This window comes from Triturus cristatus, chromosome 4_2 (genome assembly GCF_964204655.1).
Source record: "Triturus cristatus chromosome 4_2, aTriCri1.1, whole genome shotgun sequence".
In the NCBI taxonomy this organism is placed as follows: Eukaryota; Metazoa; Chordata; class Amphibia; order Caudata; family Salamandridae; genus Triturus; species Triturus cristatus.
In genome coordinates, this window is record NC_140586.1 from 914,807,573 (window position 1) to 914,834,056 (window position 26,484).

The window sequence follows — 26,484 nt, forward strand, 5'->3', positions numbered from 1 at the left end:
CGCCTCTTCCAGCCGGTAACGACTTCACCACAGGATCAGGTAGGGCTCCTCGTGAGCGCGAGGCCCTTGGTTCCACTTCCGTGTTTCTCCCTGAGGGAACTGGGAGTGCACGTATTCAATAGGTACTTAGGCCCGGTAACGCGTGCTTTGAACGCGTCGGTGCAGCTTCCCCAAAACTCTTCGCGGAGTGAAGACTCACCGTACGCCAGTGGGAGCAGTACATTCACGCTGTGCTTGGAACAGCGTAGACTCCCCTGAGGCCAATTGGAGCAATCAAATTCACGCTGTGAATGGCACAGCGTACGAGCAGAGAAGACATCAGTAGTGGAATACATTTTCCCTTCATTTGCAAACTCCAGTACCAGGCGATTCCGACACCTAACATTTCCATTCCTTTATGTACTTTGTGATAAGAAGGGAGTTTCGCCTCCTTCCCTCCGCGCCTTCAGGTAAGAAGAGTGGGAACAGATTGGTATCATTAGGAAAGAGGGTAATAAACATTACAAGAAAGGTGACGTTCTCTCTCTCTAACGCCTGCCTGTGCTCCCTTATAGTTGGTGCCATCCTTCCCCGATTCCCCGGCGGATCCGAGGCTCTTCGGAGTGGCTCTATCGAGGTGTCTTCCAAGGCCGTGTCTCCTCACTCCCTTCTCCCCCGGTGGGGCGTCGGTCCCCAGAGTAGTTGACTCCTCTCTGGGGAGCGCTGCGCTTTCGGGAGGAAGGGACTTTCTTCGAACATCGTCCCTGCTGTCTTCTGGTCAGGTTAGTGGCTTTTCAGGTTAGCTGCTAACGCAGTCGCGACACCCTGATGTTGATCTAGACCTGGCCATTACTTTGAATAAAAAAGTTTTTAGATCCACCAACCTGAGGGCCCAGCATTATAAAACGGTATTTAATTTATATCATTCTCCAGCCATATTATTTGCTTGGGGGGTCAGGGGGGATGATAGATGCCCTAGATGCAACGTCGGGCAAGCTGATCTCTTGCATATGTTTTTCTATTGCAGCTCACTTTCCTCAGTACAGAGGGAAGTGTGTAAGTTTTGGGAGGGGCTGCTAGGTCATAAGATCGATCTATCTCCTACCCTGATGCTGCTGGGCTGTGATAATAAGCAAAAACTGGCTAAAACAGAAGAAGCGTTGGTTTTTATGTCTGTTGCGGTATTGAGGATTCTAATTTCTTCAGGTTGGAAAGATACTCTGGCTCCCTCCTTTCAAATGTGGCTCTCAAGGCTGCTAAGCATTCATAACATAGAGACCTGTTTGTATGAACAGAAGGGCAAAAAAATGCGTGACTTTGGTAGAAAATTCTGGGCCCCGATCTCAATATGGAGGGAGATGACTAGTAGCCAGTCGAGTTAGGAATACAAATTTTAAATCTGCTTTTATAAGTCTCTTTCTGTATCTCACGTACTGTATTTTGTGCTGGCCTGATAAGTAATTGTGCTGATGTTTTCTTATTGATGTGTTCAAACTGCAAATAAAATAAATAAAAAAAATAAATAAAAAAGAAAGGATTCAAATGATTGCAGGGCCTCATATCTGCAGTCAAAGCGTATATCAAAATACAATGTTGCACCGCTGGTCTGCATGATGTGGCCATTGTTTTTGCCTTAATTCCACCACATCTGCCGTTCCGCAGGAGCCAGCGAATTTCACATCCATAGCTTTGTCTAAAGCTCCAGCTGAAGCATTCTCACCTTCTCGTACAATAGTGAGGACTTGTTCTTTATTACCATCTGGTAGATGTTCCATGTACGGGGCAATGCCTGCCCACATTCATAAATGCCGACAACGGCTAGAGAACTGACTTTCTTGATCAAGGCTGCTGATGGAGTGGAGACTATTTCCAAAGCTATCCATTTTAGGATCCTCTCCATCCAAAGAGGGCATTATATTCCGTGAGCGACGTTTCACTACTTGCAATACAACAGAGTCTGATTTAGGGTGACCAATTAAAGAAGATGGAGAATTATCTGGAGTGCTATCCTTCCTCTCGAGTCTTGGGAGGAAGGCTGACAGGTGACTGCATAGATTTTAGAGCATCATTGCATGTGTCATCCATAATGCCAAAGACTAAATGGATTTCCAGAGGGTTTCCTTACATTTATATTGGAAGCAATGCGTTTCCTTCACAGACACTGGGGGTACCAAAGGTCTGGACACTTCTGCTATTTGTAAATCAGACTTTGCTACATCATCCGTTTGACAGTCTGTATGAGGTGGAGTTAGTGTTCTGGTATTTGCAGCCACACTCATTCCATTCATCTCCTTCGGATGGAGTTTGATGCAGAAGTCCTCCTTCTTGTGTATCATAAAAATCAAATTAGTCTGTGTCTATGTGTGGAAAATGGACTGGATAAGTACGAGGCCAATGTAGTCATAGGTGGTAGAGCCTGCACCATCCGATGAAAATCATTAATAAAGCCACTAACCTCGATCGTCTTGAAAGTGCGACCATCCCTAATGCTCATAGCATATATCACAGTGAGGACCCAATATGAGACCACTCTCTCCTCGTCATACTGTCCTTGGCCCTCCTTATACTGGTTTCTAGCTTAATGATCACTGTTGTCCTACTCATCATCTTCCTAGCAGTTACTGTTCAGCTGGGTAGGACTAGTGACCACACTAAATAGTTCTGTATCATGGGACTCACCTTCTAGGCCCAGTACCTTGGAAGGAACAAGAGAGGAAACCAGACTACAAGATGCATGTCCTTCAACTGCATTTTGTATGGTGCGCTTGACTGCCACCCACCCCGGCCACACACCAATCCAAAGATGGCGTCCAGGCAGTGGGAGGTTATGGTGCAGTTGGAGCTCTGTGATGTTTGGAGGGGGTCCCTTCCAACGAAGCAGGAGTATACCTGCTTCTGTCCAACCCATGATACTTTTACCAGGCTTGATTGCGTCTTATTGTCTACCCACCTGGCCCCCAAAGTACTAGAGGTGACCCATCTGTCCCAATACCCTTCTGATCATGTACCGGTGACATGTTTGTTTGAATGGGGGTGGGGGCTCCTCTAGGTCTCCATGCACATCGAGGTTCCCTCGAGAGATATTGCAGGACCCTGTGGGCAGGGATAAATTAGCAGGCGTCCTGACTCCTGACAGATTACTTCGAGATCAATTGGGCCTCCACTCAAAGCGGGCAATGGAATGGGAGGCGATGAAAGCTACCCTGCGGGGACGATGTGTGGGCCTTTCCTGCGGGGTGTGATGGGTATTACAGGTGGAGCTCCTTCAGAAGGAGGAAGCCCTGGCGGAGCTTATGAGGCTCCCGCTGAACGACGTGGAACGTTTACAGGATGAGGAGGAGATTCATCGCCAGGTGGCCTCGGTGAGAGATCGGCTTGAGAGCTATACCCTGAAGTCTTATCGACAGTTGCTTCATAGAGAGAGGGACACCTCTGGGCAGCTCCTCATGCAGGTGCTCCATAGGGAGACACCGCATGCCCATATTGTGCACCTTAGGACTTTCCAGGGGCAGAAAGTGTACACGCAGAGTGATACAGTGACAATACTTAGGGAGCATTTTGAACAGATGTATACCTGTCCAAGACGGCAGGACCAAGAGCGTAGTGCTGATTTTCTGGCCAATTCGGTGGTTAGGGGAGGTGGTGGCCCAGGAATTGGATGCAGATTTCATGTTGAAAGAAGTCAGGACCCCCTTGCATGTCTTCCGGGGGTTGACATTGGGGTACTACGACTTCCTGGCTGAGTTTCACCATGTCTTCGCTACGGACCTTGTGTATCAAGAGACTCGTGAACATGGTGTTTTGCCCTATCCCTGCCAGAGGGTTGTATTTCCATGGTATTGAATCCAGGTGAAGTCGCTTCTGACCCATCTGCCTATTGACTGCTTACAATGATTAACACGGACACGACGGTAAGGTACTTCCTCTGAGGCTTCGTCTGGTGCCCTCCAAATTGGTTCATGAGGACCAGTGCAGTTTTATTCCGGGGTGTAACAACCATAAACCTGAGACGGCTGATTCATGAAGTGGAAGGTAGGGGAGAGGAAATGGCAGTGGTTTCCTTTGATAATGCTAACGCTTTCAATACGATGGTTCCACAGATCCGAGCTTGTTCGCTCTAGCCGTTAGGCCTCATCGTCTTCCGTATCTGATGTGAATGCTGGAAATTATGGGATTTGGTGCGCAGTATCGGTCGTGGGTGCGTCTGTTGTATACTGCACAGACGGTGAGGATGAAGGTTGATTGCTTGTGCTCCGACTCCTGGGAGGTCAGTAGGGATACTCAACAGGGCTGCCCTCTCTCTCTCCGCTACTTTTTGCCATAGCACTTAAGCCACTGGCGATCCCGATTCGACAGAGGATGTCAGAAAGGGACACCCTCTTTTACCTCACTGCCCACGGGAGTCCTTCCGTCTGCTTCTACGATATTTAGACACCCTTTGGGGAGCTTACGGGTCTTAGGATCAATAAGGGCAAAGTGCTGGGTGCGGTGGTGACTATCGTGCCTCTCCTGACTCTGAGATGGGAAACGGATCAATTTGGTTATTTGGGGATCATGGTGGTGCACTGCCCTGCAGGGAAGGTTCTACAATATTGACAGAGTTACGGAGGGTCTGGGTCCTTCGGTCTGATTTTGGAACACCCTCCCACTGTTCTTAATGGGACGAATAGCCGTGGCTAAGATGCTGTTTTTAATTTGTCTTCCAAATGCAAATAAACCTGATTATCAAAAAAAAAAAAAGGTGGTGTTTTTACCCGGGTGCCTGTATACTATGCAGCATTCGTTTGACACTCTTCCCAGGGCGATATTTCGGAGCACATGGCGTCCCTTTGGGAGAGAGCAGTTTAAGGAATGCTGGGAAGAGCTTCCTTGGTTCTGGAGTTTCATTTTTAGGACCTACCAGCTTTTCGTACACTTGCTGATTCAGCTGATGCTACTGCCTGGCTGAGGGGGTGGATGCGAGACCCTAGGAGACTTGTATCCCAGTGAGGACTTTATTCCATTTGAAGCAGCTCAGGAGGCCTTTGGGATAGGGAATGGGCATTTATAACGCATGCCAGTATAGCTGGCTTAACTAGGTAAATACAGCCTACGTTTTTGGCTGCCCCATCTACTACACTCTTGTTCCAAGGGTTGTTGGAATTGGGAGGAGCCCGCCATTTGGTCTTGCACCTGTATAGCGCATTGATCGCAAACAAACCCCGAATCCTGTTTTCGGCCAGGGCTGCTTGGGAGGAGGAATGAGGGATGCCCCTGGAAGATACACAGTGGAGCAGGTTTTGTTCTATGGTCCAGACTGTATCCTGTCACGCACAATTTAAACTGGCCCATTTTAAATTCTTGCACCGCACTGCAGCACAGGATAGACTCCAGTAGGCCTTGGTTAATACTTTTTAGAAGTCTGTTGTGAGGCGAGTGGCCATGGTCCTTGGGGCTGGATCCGGTCTTTTGGCTGTTGGGATATGTTAAGAAGCATAAAGGCAAAAACTTTTTTTTTATTTTTACATTTTTTGCACTTGGTCTTGCTATGGGCGAAGAGGAGTCACAATGAGCTGGATAGGGCAGGTTGGACCTAGTGTGGATGGCTCGGTAAGGAATGTATGTGAGTGGGCGGTTGCATAAGAAGTATGCCTCTGGGAATGCAGACATAAGGTGGAGGACGACCAGCAGGCTTGGGGTGAGTTGCTGACTACGTTTCTGGGACAGGAGGGGGGATTCACAGGAGACTTCCCCTGAGAATGAGGCGCTGGTGCCTTCTGTTACAGATGCTGCTGCGCCTGCGGTGCCATGAGAGGAGAGTGTTGGGGTCTGATATTTATGATTTTTTCTTCTGTGGGCACTGACCTGCGATCACTTCTTATTGCATGTCAAATGTTTGGGGATGGCTGTAGTTTTTTGTCTTTTTATTAATTGTATTGCTGTTGTTATTCAGCTGTAAACAATCGAGGATGTCTTTAAAAAACAGAAGATGCATGTCCGGTGACAAATATTGCTGGTTGATCATGTTGGTAAGGACACAGATTACTCTTCTGGTGTCCTCGGCTGTTTGACTGTAATCAGAGATGAACCACTGACAAGTACCTCACTGTTAACAGTAAGTTTCTTGTTGGTGCAATCATTGACAATGGTACAGTTGACAGGGCTGAGGGTGTTGTTGACAAAGCTGGCAATGGTAGCTATGTTAAAGATTCCTTAAAGTTAGACGGGTTGTCGAGGGAAACACTCGTCAGAGGGACTCTCGCTGGCAAGGATTTTAAATGCACCTCAAAATATGACTTGAGCAGCTTTTTTGATCTTCCTGCCAGACCTCTTTACAGTATTTTGAGGAGGATCTATGGAGGGAGATGGTGGATTTTGCTGTGACACATTTTTCAGGGGCATTAAACCTTCAAAATGACGTACTGATGATTTTCTACATTTCTAGACACAAATTTGAGAGGATTCCTCCTCCTCCTCCTCTGAGCCTTGATGAACGGCTTTGCTCTTCTGCAGCAAATGAAGCAACCGTTATACTAGGTTTTTGCCGAAAATGTTTAACATACATTACAGTCTTACGTTTTTTTATGAGAATGGATAAAGTATATATGTTCACCATGTGGGTCCTCAGCGAACAGTCTCTTCTTCCTACATGAGTCACTAAGTCTAAATAAGGCTTTCTTTGGTGAAACGACTGTCAAAAAAAAAAAAGACTTCCAGCTTCAACAGATCAATTTCTTGAGTCACAGATGTACAGTGTGCCCATGAAGCAGGAATTAAAGAGTTACTGTAGAAAAAATTATTTGAGAAAGATCTCTGATCATCTCATGGTGTGAGGTACAAATCTGAGCTGCGGTGGCCTCAGAGGGACTGGAAGGTCTGGGAGCTATCACCTCACTAGTTTAAGTTTGAGTCATTTTTAATGAGGTGGCTGTGCTACAAAGGGAGGGAAGGAAAATGCTACTTACCAGTATGCATCTGTTCTTGGCATGTAGAGCTGCAGATCCACACAATGTGCATAGATCGCCATCTGGTGTTGGGCCCGGATGTTTGCACTTTGTTGTCTTGGAAGTCTTTGGAAGTCACGGGATAGGTGGCTCCTCCTTTGGACAATAGCGCGCATGGGCATCGACCCCATCATCAGATTGTTTTTTCGCCAATAAGGGAAATGATGGAGTTTTATGAGAAACAGTAATAGATGTCCATGTATGTAGTATCTAAAAAAGATAATACTGGAACAGATAAAGGTAGCCGGGGAGGTGGGTGGGCATGTGTGGATCTGTAGCTCTACATGCCAAGAACAGATGCATACTGCTAAGTAGCATTTTCCGTTTGAGGCATATGAGCTGCAGATCACACACTGAGCATAGATTGCATAGCAGTATTCCTCCTTAGCGGCGACCACCAATATCTGTTGCAGTAGTTTAAAATAGCATTTTGAGTACAGCTTGGCCCACACTAGCTTGTTTTGCCTTCACATCTACACAGTAGTGTTTTGTGAATGTATGCGGTGTAGACCATGTAGCTGCTTTGCCGATGTCATCTAAGGGAATGTTTCCTAAAAATGCCATTGAAGCCCCTATCTTTCTAGTAGAGTGGGCTTTAGGGGGAATAGACAGTGTACGTTTTGCATTGTGATAGCAAATTTGTATACATTTGACAATCCACCTTGCAATGCCAGATTTGGATATGGGATTGCCTTTATGTGGTGGTGAGAAGGATACAAAAAGTTGTTGTGTTTTGCAAAAAGGTTTTGTTCTGTCCATTTAGTAAAGGAGTACTCTTTTTACGTCTAGGGTATGAAGAGCACTTTCTGCTACTGTTTGTGGTTGCGAGAAGAACACTGGCAACTCAGATTGGTCGAGATGGAAGGGGGAAATAACTTTGGGATTTGTCCTGAGAACCACTTTGTTATGATGGAGTTGTAAAAATGGTTCTTGAATAGTTTGTGCCTGTAGCTCACTGACTCTAGGAGATGTAATGGCTACAAGGAAAGCGGGTTTCCATGTAAGAAATTGTAGCTCGCATTTATGTAGAGGTTCGAATGGGGCACCCATTAATCTTGAGAGGACGATGTTTAAATTCTACACTGGGGAGGGAGGTACCCTGGGAGGAATTATTCTTTGGACACCTTCAATGAATGAAATAGCAGGCACCCTGAACAGTGACAGATGTTGTCTATTTTGTAGGTAAGCTGCAATGGCAGCAAGATGTAATCTAAATGACGTGTATGCTAGATTACATCTTTGAAGATGCAGTAGGTAGCATATGATGTGCTGAGTGGAGGCATCTAGAGGATTTATGTTGTTATTGTAACAGTATACAACAAATCTTTTCCACTTGGCTGCATAGCAGGCCATGGTGGTGGGACGCCTAGTTTCTTTGATGACGTTCATGCAATCAGGTGGAAGATTGAGATAACCAAACTCTAGTACTTCAGGAGGCAGATCGCCAGGTTGAGCTGTGCTGAATCTGGGTGTCTGATCTCTCCATGGTTCTGTGTTAAGAGCTGTGGGGAGTGGCGTAGTTTTTGGTGCGGGACTAGTGATAGTTCCAGCAATGTTGTGTACCAGGATTGTCTGGTCCATGTTGGAGCAACTAGGATCAGTGTTAGCGACTGTTGTTGCAACTTGCGCACCACTAATGGAATGAGTGGGAGAGGTGGAAAAGCGAACGCAAATCTGCCTGACCAGTTCATCCATATCGCATTGCCTTTGGACAATGGGTGGGATATCTGGCAGCGAAGCTTGGGCATTTTGTGTTGTAATGTGTGGCAAAGAGATCTATCTCTGGCTGCCCCCACATTTGGAAGAACGGTTGAAGAACTTGTGGGCGAAATTCCCATTCGTGAATCTGTTGTGTCTGCCGACTTAACAGATCTGCCATGTGATTTTGAATTCCTGGGAGATGTTGGGCTAACAGGAATATGTTTTGGGGAATGGCCCATCTCCATATGCTCTGCACTAGTTGAGAGAGCTGGAGAGAGTGTGTCCCCCCGGTGTTTGTAAATAGTACATTGCTGTCATATTGTCCGTGCGGACTAACACAGCTTTTCCTGATATCTCTTTCTGGAATGATTTTAATGCCAGAAAGATTGCTAGTAACTCCAAATGATTGATGTGGAGTAGCCTTTGCTGAGGTGTCCATGTGCCCTGTATGGTGTGATGAAGTAGATGAGCTCCCCAGCAGGTAAGCGATGCGTCTGCTGTTAGCACAATTTGTGGAACCGGCTCTATGAATGGTCGCCCTTTGGAAAGGTTTTGGGTGTTCCACCACTGCAGAGAGTGATGTGTGCGGCTGTCCACCAACACCAGATTTGTTAGCTGACCTTGAGCTTGGTTCCACTGACGTGCTAAGCATTACTGTAAGGTGCGCATCTGGAGTCTTGCATGAGGTACTATGAATATACAAGAGGCCATCGTCTTCGTCTTTACTAATGATTTGCGTGGAGAGGAACATTAAAGAGTTTTACTCAATTTTAGAAAGCCCTACTTTTTTACAAGAGGCCATCATTCCTATTAGTTGCATTAACACACGAGCTGGAAGTGAGTGTTGTGGCTGGAATTTTGTTATAAGGGATTGCATGCTTGTTATCCTGGCTGGACAGGGATATGCAAGGCCTATTGCGGTGTCTATTGCGGCGCCCAGATATTGTTGGATGTGGGATGGTTGGAGGTGCGACTTTGCGAGGTTTATGGTAAACCCTAAATTGTGAAGTAGTTGGATTGTGGCGTGTTTGTGATTTACACACTGGGTATGTGACTTGGCTTTTATGAGCCAGTCGTCCAAATAGGGGAAGACGTGAATTTGTTCTTAGGTGGGCTGCCACTACTGCCAACCATTTTGCGAAGACTCTGGGTGCTGTGGTAACTCCGAATGGGAAAACCTTGAACTGGTAAAGCTGTCCGTCCACCCCAAACTGAAGATATTTCCTGTGAGCAGGGTGAATGGGAATGTGGAAGTAGGCGTCCTTGAGATCTAATGTGACAAGGAAGTCGCCTTGTATGAGTAGTGGGAGGACCTGTTGAAGAGTGACCATGTGGAAATGGTCTGATTGTAGGTAGAGGTTTAATGGCCGGAGGCCCAAAATGGGCCTCACAGTTCCGTCCTTCTTTGGAATGAGAAAGTACAGGGAGCAAACCCCTGTGTTTTGGTGATAAATGGGAACTTGTTCTATGGCATGTTTTTGTAAGAGGGAAAGTACTTCTTGTTTTAGAAGCGCTTAGTGGTCTGTTGACATTGGACGCTCTTTGGGGGAGTGGAAGTGAGCTCTAGGCAGTAACCTGATTGGATGATTAGTCTCACCCACCTGTCTGTGGTGATCTCATTCCAGACAGGCAGGAACTGTAGCAATCTTCCCCCAACCGGAGAAGAGTGGTCCGGGGGGAGTGGTGGGAAGTCGTTGTTTAGGGGTGGAGGCGGTGCGAGTATTGGTAGTTTTGCCTCTACCTTTGTTGGTATTGCCCCTGGAGCCTCCTCTGCAGTAGCCTCCTTTAGATGAGGCCTGGGTGGGGACTCTTGTAGGAAGTGGAGAGGTTATCAGTGATAAAACCTGTAGAGGCACCCCTATAAGAGGAGCGACGAAAGGAGCTTGCGATTGCAAAGCTCCCATTGATTTGGCAGTATCTGTATCCTTTTTCATCTTTTCTAAAGATGAATCTACAGTAGGCCCAATAAGTGTTCCTGGTCAAATGGTTGATTTAAAATGGTGGTTTGAACCTCGGGTTTAAAGCCGGAAATGCATAGCCAGGCATGTCTGCGTAAAAGAACACTGGTATTAATCGCCCGGGATGCTGTATCTGCGGCATCCAGAGCAAAACGAATGGAGGTGTTAGTTATGAGATTGCCTTCCTGGATGAGATCATTAGCTCGTGTTTTGTATTGGTTGCGGAAGGTGTTGTAGTAGTGTCTCTAGCTCGTCGTAGTGTGCCCCATCATATCTTGCGAGCAAAGCCTGTGTGTTAGCAATCCCCCATATGTTAGACGCTTGGGACGCCGTTCTTTTACCAGACGCGTCCAGCAGTTTTGATTCTTTATCAGGAGGTGGACCATCTCCTGTCGTTTGTGAATTAGCCCTTTTCCTGGCGTTGGATACCACTAAGGAATCTAAGGGTACCTGTCCTTTAATATAAACAGGATCAGCTGGAGCAGCTTTGTACTTTTTTTCTACCCTGGGGTTAATGACTCTGGCCCTTACAGGGTCCTTAAACACTTCAGGACCGTGTTTGATTACCCCTTTTAACATCGGGAGAATGGCAGTGGATGGTGCAAAAGTGTCCATGAGGAAGTCTTCCGCTACAGGGTCTGTGTGTAAGTTCACCCCGTGATATATCCTAGATGGGTAGATGTCGTCCTGAGGTGTGTCTGGTACATCTGGTGTGTCATAATCCTCCTATGGGTCTTTTGGGGTACCAGGAGGACTGGGTTCCCTTAAAGGTTGATCCTCCCCTAGATCTTCAGAGGTGTCATCATCATCCGGAGGTGGAGGAGATGGTGAGGGAGGTGAATATGGGATAGGAAAGTGGTGTGGAGGTGGTACAGGTTTGTCCATTTTCCGTTTCTTTGAAGGGCTAAGTATGAGTTGACCTGTTTTAGGGTCTTTTTGAAGTGTTTTTTGTGTTGGATACGGTCGAAAAAGCTCCTCCTCTGATGTGTGTTCCTTCAGTGCCGATTTTTTCGGGTCCGATTGTTTGTTTGTCAGAGGTTTTGGAGGTGTTTTGTGCTCTTTAGGCCTGGAATCGGGAGTTTTCTTCGATTCCGGTATGGGCTTCGGTCCCGATTATTTTTTCGGTGCTGATGGTGTTTTCGGATCCTGAGCGCCAGTGGTGATTTGAATCGGGAGTTTAGTTGGTTCCGAGGCAGAGGTTACACACCTCATGAAGATGGGCGTGTGGAAACTTGGATCCACATTTAGGACACTTTTTAAAGGGAGTCCTTTCCATGAGCCAAAGGCCTGATGGCGCAGGTAGGCCCGAAGGCCTGTGTCGACGACCGGAATCGAAGAAATTTGGAGGGATGTGCGTCGAATGGGAACGCGATCAAAACAATACCAAAGTAAGGGTGAAGGATTTTGCGTCGAAAAGATGATCGGTAACGACACCAAAATGGAGCGTGATGAACACATCCGAGCCCGATGGCGGAAAAAAACAATTTGACGATGGAGTCGATGCCCATGCGCACTATTGTCCAAAGGAGGAGCCACCTATCCCGTGACTTCCAAAGACTTTCCAAGACAACAACAAAGTGCAAACTTCCGGGCCCAACACCAGATGGCGATCTATGCACAGTGTGTGATCTGCAGCTCATATGCCTTGAACACTATGTTATTCTTTCCATAGGAATTTCTTCATATTGCTATTTTGATGTCACTGTGGGACACCCAACTCAATGACATTGAATGTTTCAAGCATTTGAATTTATGAAAGATCTAATGCTGCAGCATGTACAGGCCAAGAATGGATGCTCTGCAAATGCGCAGGCACAAGAATAGGCTCTGGCTTGATACTTCCTTGGTGCAATTTAGGACAGGTTTCAAAACCCTTCATGGCCTCACCGAACCCCACCCTGCATTGTAGAATACCCTGAAAGTCTGGGGATCCTCAAATATTTGCTACATATGTTGTTCTTCTTTATAGCATTCTGCTGTCCTTGGAGCTAGGTTCACATGTCACAAAAAATAAAAGAGGAAAACAAAATCAGTGAGGCAGAATGAGAGCGTCTGCAGAGAGTCCTAAACCTCTTTCTCTTAAACCAGCCACAAAGGCAGTTTCCGCACAGCTGGTGGAAATTTTGCAGTTTCTGCTACATGGGAGATAATCCTGCTAATGTGGTGCATCCACCCTTTCCTTTTTAACTCAGATTGTGGCCCGTAAATGCAAAGGCAGTATAAGAACCACCCTTTCTCCTCACCCTGCCCCATGCACGCAGCACATGAACTTCACTTCTTACCCAGACACGTGGGCAGTGTCTGCACAGGCATGGAGCCATGCTGGTTCCTAAGTGTCACGGAACATATAAGTTGAACGAACAGTGGTGGCATCTCTTGATCCAGCAGGTCCTGCTCGTTGAGCGAGTCCCCTCCCAGCACGCTGAAGGAGTCATCATCCTGGTTAACTGTGTTGGAATCGGAGGGAGAGTCGATGTCCTGGAAATCAAGGTCTGATTTCTCACGGTATTCCACTTCCAGGTCTGGATCGCTCTCTGTCGCTATGCAGCCCCCAGACATGTTACCTGCAGCAAGGAGCAATATATTAGCACAGCTTGGATCTAATAAGAGCAGTTTCCGAGTATCAATTCTCAGCACAATGAGCACCATTAACATGCAGAAAGGAGAAATATGTTAGTGCAGCTTGGATTACAAGAGTTCCACAGCCCACATGCAATCCTCACCACAATGATTATCATCAACATGCCCAACTCTCACATGAAGGCGAACGGACTAGCAGCATATTACCTGCACTGAACCTGCAATTCTCTGTGTTTTCAAAACGTCCTTGATCGCCCTTTTCCCAATCAGTGAGTAAGGGTCCTACAGATCATGATCAGATTCAGCCATTCATTGGTTTTCATATTCTAGGGCAGGTCTGCACTAAAACCTGCCTCAAAGCAAGTGTCTCATATAAAAAAATCTATAGGAAAATCACCAGCATGGCACAGGCACCAGCTTGGAAATTAAAGCTTCCTAGACATGCTTGCTGCTGGAAATCCATCTGCACAGGATACACAACAGCATGGAAACGCACCACTGCAAATTGCTCACTTTCAGCTTCTGACGTTCCAGATGCACTCTGCAATGTGCTAATGACAGGGACAGTGAAATAAGGCAACGTAAATATGTGCAATATTATTTCTAAATGCAATGTAAGTGGTTGGATTACAGGATGAAATTCCAATCAGGAACAACACTCAGTTACTCGGCTTCAATGAGGCATACACAATTTGCAAATAAAATCTGAAGGAATTAATTGTTTGTAAGCCCCTCAAGATCCTATGAATGGCCGGATGCTGACGATGCAGCAGGAATATCCTTAATTTTTCCTGAAGCTCTGTGGTTGTGAGCCTGGGCTTTACCATCTTCAGCGGCCATCTCCATTTCAGACACATCAAGATCGTCGCTGCACTTCCTGTCCATATGATCCAGGTGCGCCTCCTCCTGAGAAGTGAGAAGAAGAAAAGGGTAGATTAGCAAGTAGATCCTGGCAGTGCCCCAACACAGAGAGTTTTCCAACCATCAATGATGGGGTATGATCATCACTAGCTGGAGTGAACACTCTTTCACCAGTTTTCAAATTTTGAACTAAAGCCATGGCTAAAAATTGAAAAGAAGATAATTTTCTAAAAGGAAGAAAAGTATAGCATGACCAGCCATCAAGACCAATAGCAGCCACTGTTCCTGTACTGATGCTCAGTGTAAATAAATAAAATGACGACTGCCAGCGGAGTGCGGTTTGCCTGTAACAGGCAACTTGGAGTAAAACTGAGAAAGTCATCCACTTCAGCTGAGCATGAGCGCCACCAAAGGCTGTGTGAATTGCATTATTTATCAAGAGACAAAATAGCACCTATGACAGCCACTATCAAAGGTTAGTCAAAGGGGACTTAGGTTGGCGCTTTGACAGCAGGAGGCAGTTTTCAATGAACCACTACTGAGCAGAACCTGCTGTGCTGAACTAGGAACAAGTCCTGACTGTGTAACCATTCCCAATTAGTAGAACAAAGATGACACTGGACACAAGCAGCGACGAAGTGTTGCTAAGCGTCAACTAAAAAAGGCAGCCGATCCTCATCAGGTGCCAGCCAAAAGGGATCAATCACTAACTAAGCATAATGAAATGACAATGAAGAAATAGCTAACCCATTCCAAAGTACTTGTGGTTACCATATTGTCAAACAATCAAGAGTATTGGGTGAACAGTCAAAGCATTGTCCAATGAAAAACATGAAAACCAAAGACCAATATTGAATCACTAAATGTAGGTTTTCAAACAAGCACAAAGTCCTAATACCTGGCAAAATATTAAACCACCAACTGACACCCAGTCATTCTTTCGAACCATAAATAGAAACTCACAAGCAGACAAATAATTGATCATAAACAAAGCATCACCCACTGACCTCTTTCTTAGATGATGGAGGGCAGTAGAAGAAATAATGCGGGTTCGAAGGCACTGTCTTGAAATGCAGTCGTCCAATCTCCAGAAATTTATCCTAGAGGAAAAGTGGTGAAAAGAGTGAAGCCATGCGGGGTCCAGACAAGCGCACAGTCTACAATGAACGAATGACTGTGAAATAATACAACAGCACATGAGGAGTATGCAGAATAATGTAAATGGCATGGCAGAAAGTAAAAAGCAGACTCCCAATTACAGTAGAAGCATAATATGCATAACACATTGTGAGGACATAAAGATTCAACATGAACCTCAAAACAATGTCAGCACCTTGACTGTAGAAAGTCAATGGACGGCATTAGCCTACACAGGAGACAAAGACTTAAGGGAATCAAGCTGAAGCAGACTAATGCTGCAGATGACAAAATGCTAAAGCCTGAATGAACTGGCATAAAACAACATAAAAAGGCTGAATGATTATATCTTATGGGGATGGCTGCAACTGGGTTGTGAGTACAACTTTGGAGTTGGAGTGACATGATCATATACATATATTAAACCAGTTATGTACCAGTAACAATGGTTTTGAAAGTTGAAAAGATTTACATGCTGTGAATTCTTCCACAACCTAATGATGGACATCAACTGTGCACCCACAAAAACTCAATTTGTGAATCCATGTTAGATTTTTTGCACTAATTCTCCTTCTACCTCGGGAGGCGGGAGGGCACGTGTGAATCTAGAACAGTTTCAATCTGCAAAACCATTGTTCCAGGCAAGGTTTCTTCTGCAGCATAAAATCTCTTCTAAGAGCATAAGCTGTATTTGTATAGGTTACGTATTTGCGTGTTAGGGAGCTAATGGCAAATTCATTTTTTAAACCTGCCTGGCTTGCCTACTACGTCTTCCTTTCTAACTTGAACCCTCTCACAATATTGTATGTGGTATGTGTGGCTGTACGCACAAATATTGTTTATGGAAACACTACTAGTGGATAAGTTTGCTCTGATATTCCTACTAAGTTCTTGATTGCGATATAACGAGTCATTTGTTTAGTCTGTACTATTCATCTTGAGACTGCACTTTGATTAATGCTTCCCTTATTATTTGTGGAAGATGTGCAACAAATTTTTTTTCTGTTTTTCTAATTATTGTTTCTTTAATACAGTTCACATTTGTTCTCCTAATAGTCGATAACACTCTTCCCGCTGATGTTTGAGGTCTTTGGAACAACGAAGGCAGCATAATATCCGATATATATCCAAAGTAGCAATTACCTAAGGCAAGGAGTTTGGATGTGTTCTCATAACCAAGTTTCATGTATTTTTTAGGAAGGGCTCTTCCACAAATAATGCTTGTAGTTCATTAACTCTTCTTAAGGATGGCTTACATACCAGAAAAGTATCATTTATTAATAAGTATTTTTTCAATATTAGGTTATGTATTGGTTTTGCTGCTCCTACGGCCGTGGAGCCAGCAAGTGCGAGCCCATCAATTGAAAATGATTTACTAATAAAAACTTGCAAACGATTTTTCTCAAGACTGTATCAAATGCGAAACAGACCGTAAACAAAATTTATGTGGAGGAATCGCCATCGCTCTTGGTACAGAAACAGAAAGAAAAATGACCACCACTGGTCCTGAATTTTATAGACTGAACAGTGATTAAGGTGTGAGCAGAGGCGGTGACTGTGAGGTGATCTTCTGTGGTCCCAGGCAGCTGCTTAGGTGAGCTGGACTCGGCCGGTGACCCACATAAGAATATTTAAGAGAAGAATGTCATGTGATGCTGAAGGCTACGCTTGAGTTCTGGACATCGCAAAGACCTACCGGAGACCTGCCAGTGCATCCTGCAGCACTGTGATAAAGTGAAGAGATGTGAGATGCTCAACTGCCCACGTATGGCACATATTAAAGTACAAGGGAAGTACAAGGGGCCGATATGCACTAACACATACATGGTACGCTGTGAGAATGGAGGAGTGAAGGTGTTGAAATCTTAATGAGTGACACCTGAACCACACATATCAGCATCAAAGTAACTATATGTACACTTCATTAATGCAATTGACAACATAAATGCAAAGGAAAGTCATACAGCAAATAGTTACAAAGGTACTCGCATCTGCACTTGATCCTCACAAATTAAACAATTTCTTGATAAGTGGCTGCAGTGCATATATGTAGGAAGCTGGCACTGTATATACTATACCAAAGTGAGGTATAGTATGCACAGAGTCCAGTGGAACCCCAAAGGTAGGCAGAGGTAAAGTTAGATAGCACCTCACTCTCTATTTGTGGTAGTGTGGTCGAGCAGTAAGGCAGTATCAGAGGACAGTGTTAAGCATTTGTTGTACACACCCAGTCAGCAAATGATTTCACACACTCAAAGACTGAACTCTAGACCAATTGTTTTTGTATAAAAATATTCTTTTAGTTATTTTATTTCCTAGATCCAAGCAAGCCTGGCAAAGGTAAGTGATACATACAATTCAAAATAAATAAACTTTATTCGGTTTTACAACAAAAACCATAAAAGTTATACATATAAGAGTGCCTAAAAACATAAAACAGATGCATAAAACAGTAATTCATTAAAACAAATTGAAATCAAACCTCTTGTACAGGTTATAAATAAGGCCCAAAACCCACCCTAATTGGTTCGGGGCCTTCGTATGTAAAATACCGCAAGAGCATGCCCTCCAGTTTGAACAATGCGCAAAATCAGCTAAACCTTTAAAACCTTATACATCCACTATCCACACATCCATACAGGCCCTCGATTTCACAGAAGCTTTTAAAAATCCTACTACGAAAATAATGCAGTCCTCTTTTAGCAATTGAAGGTACATAAGGGCAGGACGGGCCTGACTAAAATGCAATCTTTTAAAATAGGAACCAGAAAGTACCTTCGGGGAGTTTCATACAACTTACATAAAAACAGTGTAGCAGATCCTGCGGCGACTGTCCGTCGCAGCCGCAGAGAGCTAACACTTGGCCTCTATTATATCCCTTGGGCTAAGCTAGCAAAAAGTGAAAAAGGTTCATACGGAACCTAGTTAATAAAAATTTCTCATGTGTTGATAAAAACCCCATAAGGTAAGGCTCCGTTGTCGGAGTTGTTTTGAGTAGTAAAAACATGCGGACACTAGGTTTCAGTAACTCCCGCGCTTCCCTGCCCACTTTCCTTAGGGTAAGGAAAGCTGCCCTGATAAGTTCCACGTCCTTCTTGACAATCGATTCTGGCTTACAAAATAAATCACCGCGCCCTACCCTTTCCAGGTTACTTTTAATGTACTTGAGCAACGGGATTCGGATTGCATTGTCAAGAGACATGCACTCTCTTAAGATTATGTGGTTGAGGGTTAAATCTTTATTCAACCAACACTTCAACCAGAAAATCAGAGGGCGCAGTGCAAGAGCATCACTTAAGTAAGAGACCCTCAATTCCTCATGTGCCGCTAAGTTGGAGGTTCCACGCGGGACACACAGGAGGAGTTTCAAAAAGTCGTTCATCATCTGAAGCGAGTCCACGGCAGTGTATCTCCAAATTTCACTATCGTAGGTGGCTATAGCCAAACTTTTGGCTTGGTAAACCTTTAGCATAGCTCCTGTTGGTTTCCTCCCTGTTTTAGAGACGAAATAAAAAATTGACGATTTAACCTGGACCACGTCCCCCCTTTTCCTCAAGATTAAAGGACCCCCATTTTAATTTATCGTCAAAAAGAACTCCTAAATAGGAAAATACATTAGCACGGGGGATATTAGCAGGGCCAACACTGAATTGAAAACTCTTTTTAGATTGGTGCCCCACTTCCATTACATAAGATTTGGAATTATTAATTGTTAGGTCCCAATCAGACATGAAACTAGAAAATGCTGTTAGAAGGGATTGCAGACCCATTGCCGTCCTAGATACAAGGACGGCGTTGTCCGCATACAACAGGACGGGAATGTCACGCCGCCCTACATATGGGTAATCCACTTCAGTTGCTCTTAATTCTGTCTCCAGGTCGTTGATGTAAAACTTAACAAAAATGGGGCCAGAATGCAGCCTTGCCGTACACCCCTCTTAATCTCAAGGTCCCTGGTAACCCTAAGATCCTGGGAGAGCCTGACATTAGCCTTAGTTGATTTGTGCAGGTCCTCTAAAAAATGTACAATGTTGTTATCCACCCCCTTTGCCCTCATGGACTTCCACAATTTGGCTCTGTTAACGCAATCAAATGCGGAGGACAAGTCCATGAAGGCAAAACAGATAGTACCAGAACGTGCCACAGTATATTTGCTCAGTATCATATATAAGTTTAGGAGGAGGGGCCTTCCGGATTTAGGCTGCAGGCGTCGACTGGAGGCTTGAGGCAGGTCATGCGTTGCCGGTTCTCGGGTCAGGATCGCCGGGGGAGACCTCCTCATGGTGTTTGCCCACAGAAGCACGGGCCGTAGACAGTGGGTGCAGAGTAGATGAACAAATCCGATGTTCACGGGAGACAAAGTCTTCGTAGTTGAAGGCAGGCAGGTGCTCCGGGGTTTTCAAGGTTGCTGGCTGCAGGACACACCGGGATATTGCAGGAGCAGATTCGAGGGGGACACAGGCCGGTAGGGCTGGTGCCAAGTCAGTGGGTGTCTTCCTCTTGTTAGTTTCTGAATGGCTGTTCGGCCCTTCTTCTTCTTCTTCTTGTAGTGTCTTCTAGTCTGAGGACGCAAGGTTCAGGGGTGCCCCTAAATACTAGATTTAGGGGTGTTACAGGTAGGTAAAAGGTAAGGACCAATGGGTCCCTTCCCTGGGGTTGGTACCCCCCTATTATGCCACCCTCCAGTGGGAGGGGGGCATAAGCCTGTCCCTGGTTGGCTGAGCCCCCCCCCCATCTGCAAGTGCATGAGGAGATGTGCTTCACCTCGCCTCCTCCACCTGAGGGGTGGAGTTGGAAGAGGTGGGCACACCTCTCTTCCTCACTTGTTTTTCCCGCCAGTTCTACCGCCCAAAGTGGGGGTCAGAATCAGTGGGGACCAAATGCTGAGAGCAGCAAGTGGCCTGGGGAAGCTCACAAAGGTTGAAAGCCTTTGAAGCTTCCCCTTCGTGAACCCTGCCCATCCTGGGGGAGGAGGCGAGGCACCTCATTCCAGGCTGTGCATTGTTTCAGGCCCCAGAGAGCAGCAGGCTCTCGACCCAGGGGTCCAGAAACATGTCTGGTGGTGGCAGCTGAAAGCAGCCACTCAGCCTGGACACTAGTGGTAGGGTAGTTTTCAGGGGGCATCTAAGATGCCCAGAGTGTGCATTTTTCATTAAATCCCACACTGGCATCAGTGTACTGAGAAGTTAGATATCAAACTTCTCAGTTTTCAGTGCAGCCATTATGGTGCTGTGGAGTTCGTAATGACAAACTCCCAGCACCATATACTCTTAAGGGCAGCACTGCACTTACAATGTCTAAGAATGGACGTAGACATTATAGGCGTACGGGGGGCTCATGCACCTGTACCCTCACCTCTGGTATAGTGCTCCCGGCTAGAGGGGTGACTGACCTATGCCAGGGCAGTGGGTTGTAGGCATGGGACACAGAGGACAGAGATGTGTGCCATGTCGACTATTCACTTTGTTCTGCACCAAACCACGCAGCCTGCAAAGGCAGTGTGTGAGTGTAATGGTACAGGACCTCTAAGGGTGGCACAACTAGTGGTGCAGCCCTTAGAGGCCTTCTCTGGTCACAGTGCCCTGGGTACCTGTGGTACCATTTATCAGGGGCTGACCTGGGGCCAGAGAAGCCAATTGGGTTTAGGCTTCAATGCAGTTTTAGGGAAAGAGCATAGGATCTGGGTACCTGATTAGCAGGAGGCCAGGGCACACTCAGTCAAAGCACATCAGCAATTCAGCAAAAAGTGGGGGTCAACCATGCAGAAAGAGGGCACTTTCTCACAATATAGAAATAGGTGCAGTATAATTTGATGAAGGAGAAAACTGCTTAAGATACAAAGTCGATCTAACAACCAAACATATGAAAAACACACCAAACCACTGCTTGATGCAGTAAAAATTGCTGAGGACCAGGCATCTGTCATGGCATCTATTACACATGTGCATAAGGTCATACATGATCCAAGGTCTTCCTTGTCGACAAACATATATGCATTGCACTAAATCTTAATCTAGTGCCAACTATCCATAGCTGAAAGGGTTACACAGGTTGACGATACTACTAAAACAATAACTGATGCAGCAGGACTAAAAAGCACACATAAACAAACATTTACAAAGGGCAAGCGGATCGGTGGCGTATGTACAGGACTTGGAAGGGAGATGCAAAAATAATGTACTTAGTGGAATTAGCAGGGAAAATGATGGTGATGCCATCAAAAGAACTGTTTAATTACTTTACTGTAAGAAAAGCGCACACCGTGTCAAGCCCGCTACCCCCACCAGATGCAGGACGGAGAGTAGTGAATTTTCACCTCCTAAGACACAGGGATGCCATTCTCCAGTCAGCACACAGGAAGGGCACAATTCATTATGAAGGTGCAGCCATCCTGCTGCTCCCGGACTACATGCAACAATATAGAAATGAAGACAACTGTTTGACGTGGTCAAGAGGACCTGAAATACATGACTTTTTTCAATGTTCAACTAAAAATATTACAGTGGTGAAGAACACGTTTTCAGTGTTCAGGACCAGGCCCTGGACTGGCTTGATAAAGCTGGAAAGGAAAAAAGAAATGTGAAAGATGACCCATGGATAGCCACCAGTGAAGACGATGAAACAAACTGCAGCCAAAGCAGAGCAAGGGCAAGTGCAATCAAAAAGAAAGAGTGCCAGATTTAAATCAACACTGACCACGAATGCAGGTGTCTGACGCAAACGGAAGAGTAAAAAGTGATTTGCGGGAGGAGGCGTGGCATATTAATGTGAAGAACAATGGCCGCCCCTTCTCATTTGCACAATAAACGTTGCCTCTCAGGGAGGTGGGGTCTACTCATTGAAGGAGGATTGTCCTGGTTGGCCCAAGTTTGTTGTCAAAAGTACGCAGAGGAACATTCTTACATTATTGCATAAATGCATGATTAATGTTAGTTAACCGTTACAATGAGCAATTATGCCATGTTCAATTCATAGACATTGTGACACTACATGTAGCATAAAGTCCATAGAATGATGTGTTGATTACAATCGACCGGGCTCCAAGATTAAGGATTACTGGTAATAACTGGTTGCAAAGGCAGCCCGGTAGGAGGATATGATCCCTGGGCAAAGCAGCTCCTATGAGTGGCAGGAAAGGCCCATCTTGAAGTGATGCTGATGAGGGAATCATGCATAGCATGAAACGCTGCAGAAAGGTTTGGAATCAGAAATAATGACCCTGCAAGAGGGAACGCCCCGCAAAGGTACGTTCTCACGGGTGGAGAAGAGGGTTGAGTTGAACACTGTTTACACCTTGGTGGCAGAGAAGGCTCTAATGCGCATCAAGCAGTAGAATTACAAACAGAGCGAGAAAGCAGGCAGGCTACTGACTATGCAGATTCAACAATGGGAACTCAAATCTACTATACCAGCCATTCGAGACACATCAGGATCTCTAATTACCCAAACTGATCTTACAGTACCCAAGTTTGTGTCCTTCTACTCTAACTTATACACGGAGTACCCGTGGGGATACCGGAACAGAAGAGGTGCTCATGTCACGAAACCACTTACCCACACTCCCTGACCAATTCTAGCAGGAATTGGAGCAAGATATTATAAAGGAAGAGGTGGGAGAGGCCCTCAAACCAACGATGGCTGTGAAAGCACATAGTGAGGATGGATTCCCAATGGAATGACACAAAATCACACAAATGAAAAGGGTACAGCTCCTCACTGAAATGCTTGAAAGGCTAAATCCAGAGGATCACAGTGGGAGGAATTTAATAGAGCACACATCTCAGTTATCCCCAAACCGGACAAAGATATACTTGGTTTCACCAGTTATTGAGCAATTTCTCTCCTGAGCTGTGACATGGGGATCCTGGTGAGAATCCTTGCTAACAGGCTCAAGAGGGTAATTCACTTTCTAGTGCGGGAAAATCAAAGGCGGGATCTTCCCACATCGCTCTTCCTGTAACCACCTATGCATCTTGCTGCATCTACTCTGGCAAACCAGGTTAGAAAAAGACGGAAAATTGCAACTCTCACTTTTGAGAAAGTGCCCTCTTTCTTGCATGGTATGCCCCCACTTTTTGATGAACTGCTTATGTTCTTTGACTGAGTGTGCCCTGGGCTCCTGCTGATCAGGTACCCAGGGCCTACATTCCTTTCCTAAAACTGCATTGAAGCCTAAACCCAATTGGCATCTGTGGCCACATGTCAGCCCCTGATAAATTGTACCACAGGTACCCAGGGCACTGTGACCAGAGAAGGCCTCTAGGGGCTACAGCACTTATTGTGCCAACCTTGGAGGTCCTGTACCCGGACACTCACACACTGCCGTTGCAAGCTGCGTGTCTTGGTGCGGAACAAAGTGAAGAGTCGACATGCCACCCATCCCTGTGTGCCATGCCCACAAACCACTGCCCTGGCATACATCAGTCACCCCTCTAACTGGGATCCCTATGCCAGTCGTGAGGGTACAGGTGCATGAGTCCTGTACCCCTACAGTGTGCAAGTTTATTCCTGGGCACTGTAAGTGCAGTTCTGCATTAAGAGTATATGTTGCTGGGAGTTTGTCATTACGAACTCCACAACACCATAATGGCTACACTGAAGAATGGGTAGTATGGTATCAAACTTCTCAGCACATTAAACCCACGCTGATGCCAATGAGGGATTTAATGTAAAATGCACAACAGAGGGCATCTTAGAGATGCCCCCTGAAACTCGACCAACTTCTAGTGACCTGACTGAGTGGCTGCTTAGGCTGCCACCAACAGACATGTTTCTGGACCCCTGGGTCTTAAAGAGGCCCTGTACCCTGACACTCACACACTGCCTTTGCAGGATGTGTGTCTTGGTGCAGAACAAAGTGAAGAGTTGACATGGCACTGTGTGCAATGCCCACAAACCACTGCCCTGGCATACATCAGTCACCCCTCTAGCTGGTTGCACTATGCCAATGGTGAGGGTACAGGTGCATGAGCCCTGTACCCCTACAGTACCCAGGTCCATTCATGGGCCCTGTTAGTGCAGTGCTGCCATTAAGAGTATATGGTGCTGGGAGCTTGTCATTATGAACTCCACAACACCATAATGGCTACACTGAAGACTGTGAAGCTTGGTATCAAACTTCTCAGCACATTAAACCCACACAGATGAAGGTGTGGGATTTAATGTAAAATGCACAACAGAGGGCATCTTAGAGATGCCCACTGAAACTCGACCAACTTCTGGTGACCTGACCGAGAGGCTGCCTAGGCTGCCTCCACCAGACATGTTTCTGGACCCCTGGGTTGAGAGCTGCTGCTCTCGGGGGCCTGAAACAATGCACATCCTGGGACGAGGTGCCAAGCCTCCTCCCCCAGGATGGGCAGGGTTCAAGAAGGAGAAGCTTCAAAGGCATGCCGCCTTTGTGAGCCTCTCCAGACCATTAGCTACTTTTCAGGAACTGGTCCCCACTGGTTCTACCCCCCACTTTGGGCGGAGAAACAGCGGGAAAAACAAGTGAGGAAGAGAGGTGTGCCCACCTCTGCCAACACCACCCCTCACGTGGGGGGAGGTGAGGTGAAGCACAACCTCGAGTCCCCGCCATGTTGGGGGTAGAGGGGGACCCAGCCAACCAGAGACAGGCTACTGCCCCCCTCCCACTGGGGAGTGGCAGAATAGGGGGTGTACCCACCCCAGGGAAGGGACCCATTGGTCCCTGCCCTTTACCTACCTGTAACGCCCCTAAATTTAGTATTTAGGGGGCACCCTGAACCTGCCTTCCTCAGATCCAGAAACAACCAGAAAAGAAGATAAGATGAAGGACGAAGAGCCGTGCAGAGCTAACAAGAGGACGACGCCCACTGACTTGGCTCCAGCCCTACAGGCCTGTCTCTCCTCAAACCTGCGAAATCCCGGTGTGTCCCGCAGCTAGCAACCTCAAAAACCCCGGAAGACCTGCCTGCCTTCACTTCAAAGACAATCTTCTGTGAACACCGGACTTGCAACTTCTGGTGACAGCCAGAGACAGCAAATCCAGCCCTCTCTGCACCCGCCGAACCTGGCCCAGGCTCGGGTGGAAAACCACCACAAGCAGGTCACCCCGGTGATCCTGACCCAAGATCGGGCAATGCCTGACCTGCCCCAAGCAGACGCCTGCAGCCTAAATCCAGAAGCCCAGAAGTTCAGACCCCACAAGGCTACCCTGCACCCGACGCCCCACGGCCTTGTGTGCCCCAACCGACGGTGCCTAGCCAACCTTTAACTTCCCAACTTACCTCTCTATGTGGTGGTCGCACCCAGAAGTCCTTTGTCTCCCTGCCTGCAGTGCTTTTGCAAACCGGAGGTTCTCCATAGAAAACAGGGCGCCCAACATCGAAACAGCACTCTGCACCCGGCCGCCCCAGAGCCACTGAGGGTGCACCTTTTGTGCTACTTTGTTTCCCCATTTGCCCTGACCTTAACCCTAGGAGTTTTGCTCCCACAACCCAATGGCCTGCTTGCCTGCAGTCATCAACTGGAGGCCCCCTACCCCCAATGGATAACATTGGGCCTCGACATTCTGCACCCGGCCGCCCTAGTGCCACTGAGGGTGCAACAACAGTGCATCACTGACCCTGGGAGACCCCCATGTCTAACCCCAGAACCGTAACTCCCACAGTTGTTTACTTACCTGTGAACCGTTAACCTGTTTTCCTTCCATAGGATAACATTGACACTTTTTCTCCAAAAAGTTTCTAAGTGTGGAGATTTGAAATCTAAAAATATTCTTTAAAAACTGCAAAAATAACCAAAATGTGTTTACTTACCTGTTTCCAGGAAATGTCCCAGTGCTGAATCTAGGTATCCAGCATGGAGTTAGAAAAGTAGCGTAAAAAGTAACTTACCTGCAATTTACTGAAAAAGCCTATTCATTTCAATGTACTGTATTTGCTAAGTATTGCATAATACTTCTCCCCTGTAAATCAAACAATTACAATTTCTATAGCATTTTCAAACTGTTCTATATCCAGTAATTTATTACTGAAAAGTATTTAATGCTTACCTGTGCCAGGCTTGCTTGGTTCTAAAAATAAACAACAGTATATTTGTATACAAAAACATTTGGCCTAGAGTTTAGCTCTTGAGTGTGTGAATTCATTTGCTGACTGAGTGTGTACATCACATGCTTAACACTGTCCTCTGATTCTGCCTTACTGCTCGACCAAGCTACCACTATTAGAGAGTAAGGATCTATCTAACTTTAACCTCTACCTATCTCTGGGGACACTTGGACTCTCTACACACTATACCTCATTTTGGTGCAGTATATA

At 46.1% G+C, this 26,484-nt stretch overlaps 1 protein-coding gene across 9 annotated transcripts in view; it reads right to left on the reverse strand.

The window, feature by feature from the left end:
• Positions 1-26,484, reverse strand: part of SZT2 (SZT2 subunit of KICSTOR complex) — a 937,318-nt gene that overhangs the window by 552,107 nt on the left and 358,727 nt on the right. For all 9 annotated transcript variants that reach the window (XM_085602961.1, XM_085602966.1, XM_085602963.1 and 6 more), the window contains 3 exons: positions 15,070-15,162; positions 14,026-14,107; positions 12,904-13,185 (listed from right to left, as the gene is read on the reverse strand). In XM_085602961.1, coding sequence (XP_085459087.1) covers positions 12,904-13,185; positions 14,026-14,107; positions 15,070-15,162 — 457 coding nt within the window. The remainder of the gene's footprint in view (positions 1-12,903; positions 13,186-14,025; positions 14,108-15,069; positions 15,163-26,484) is intronic.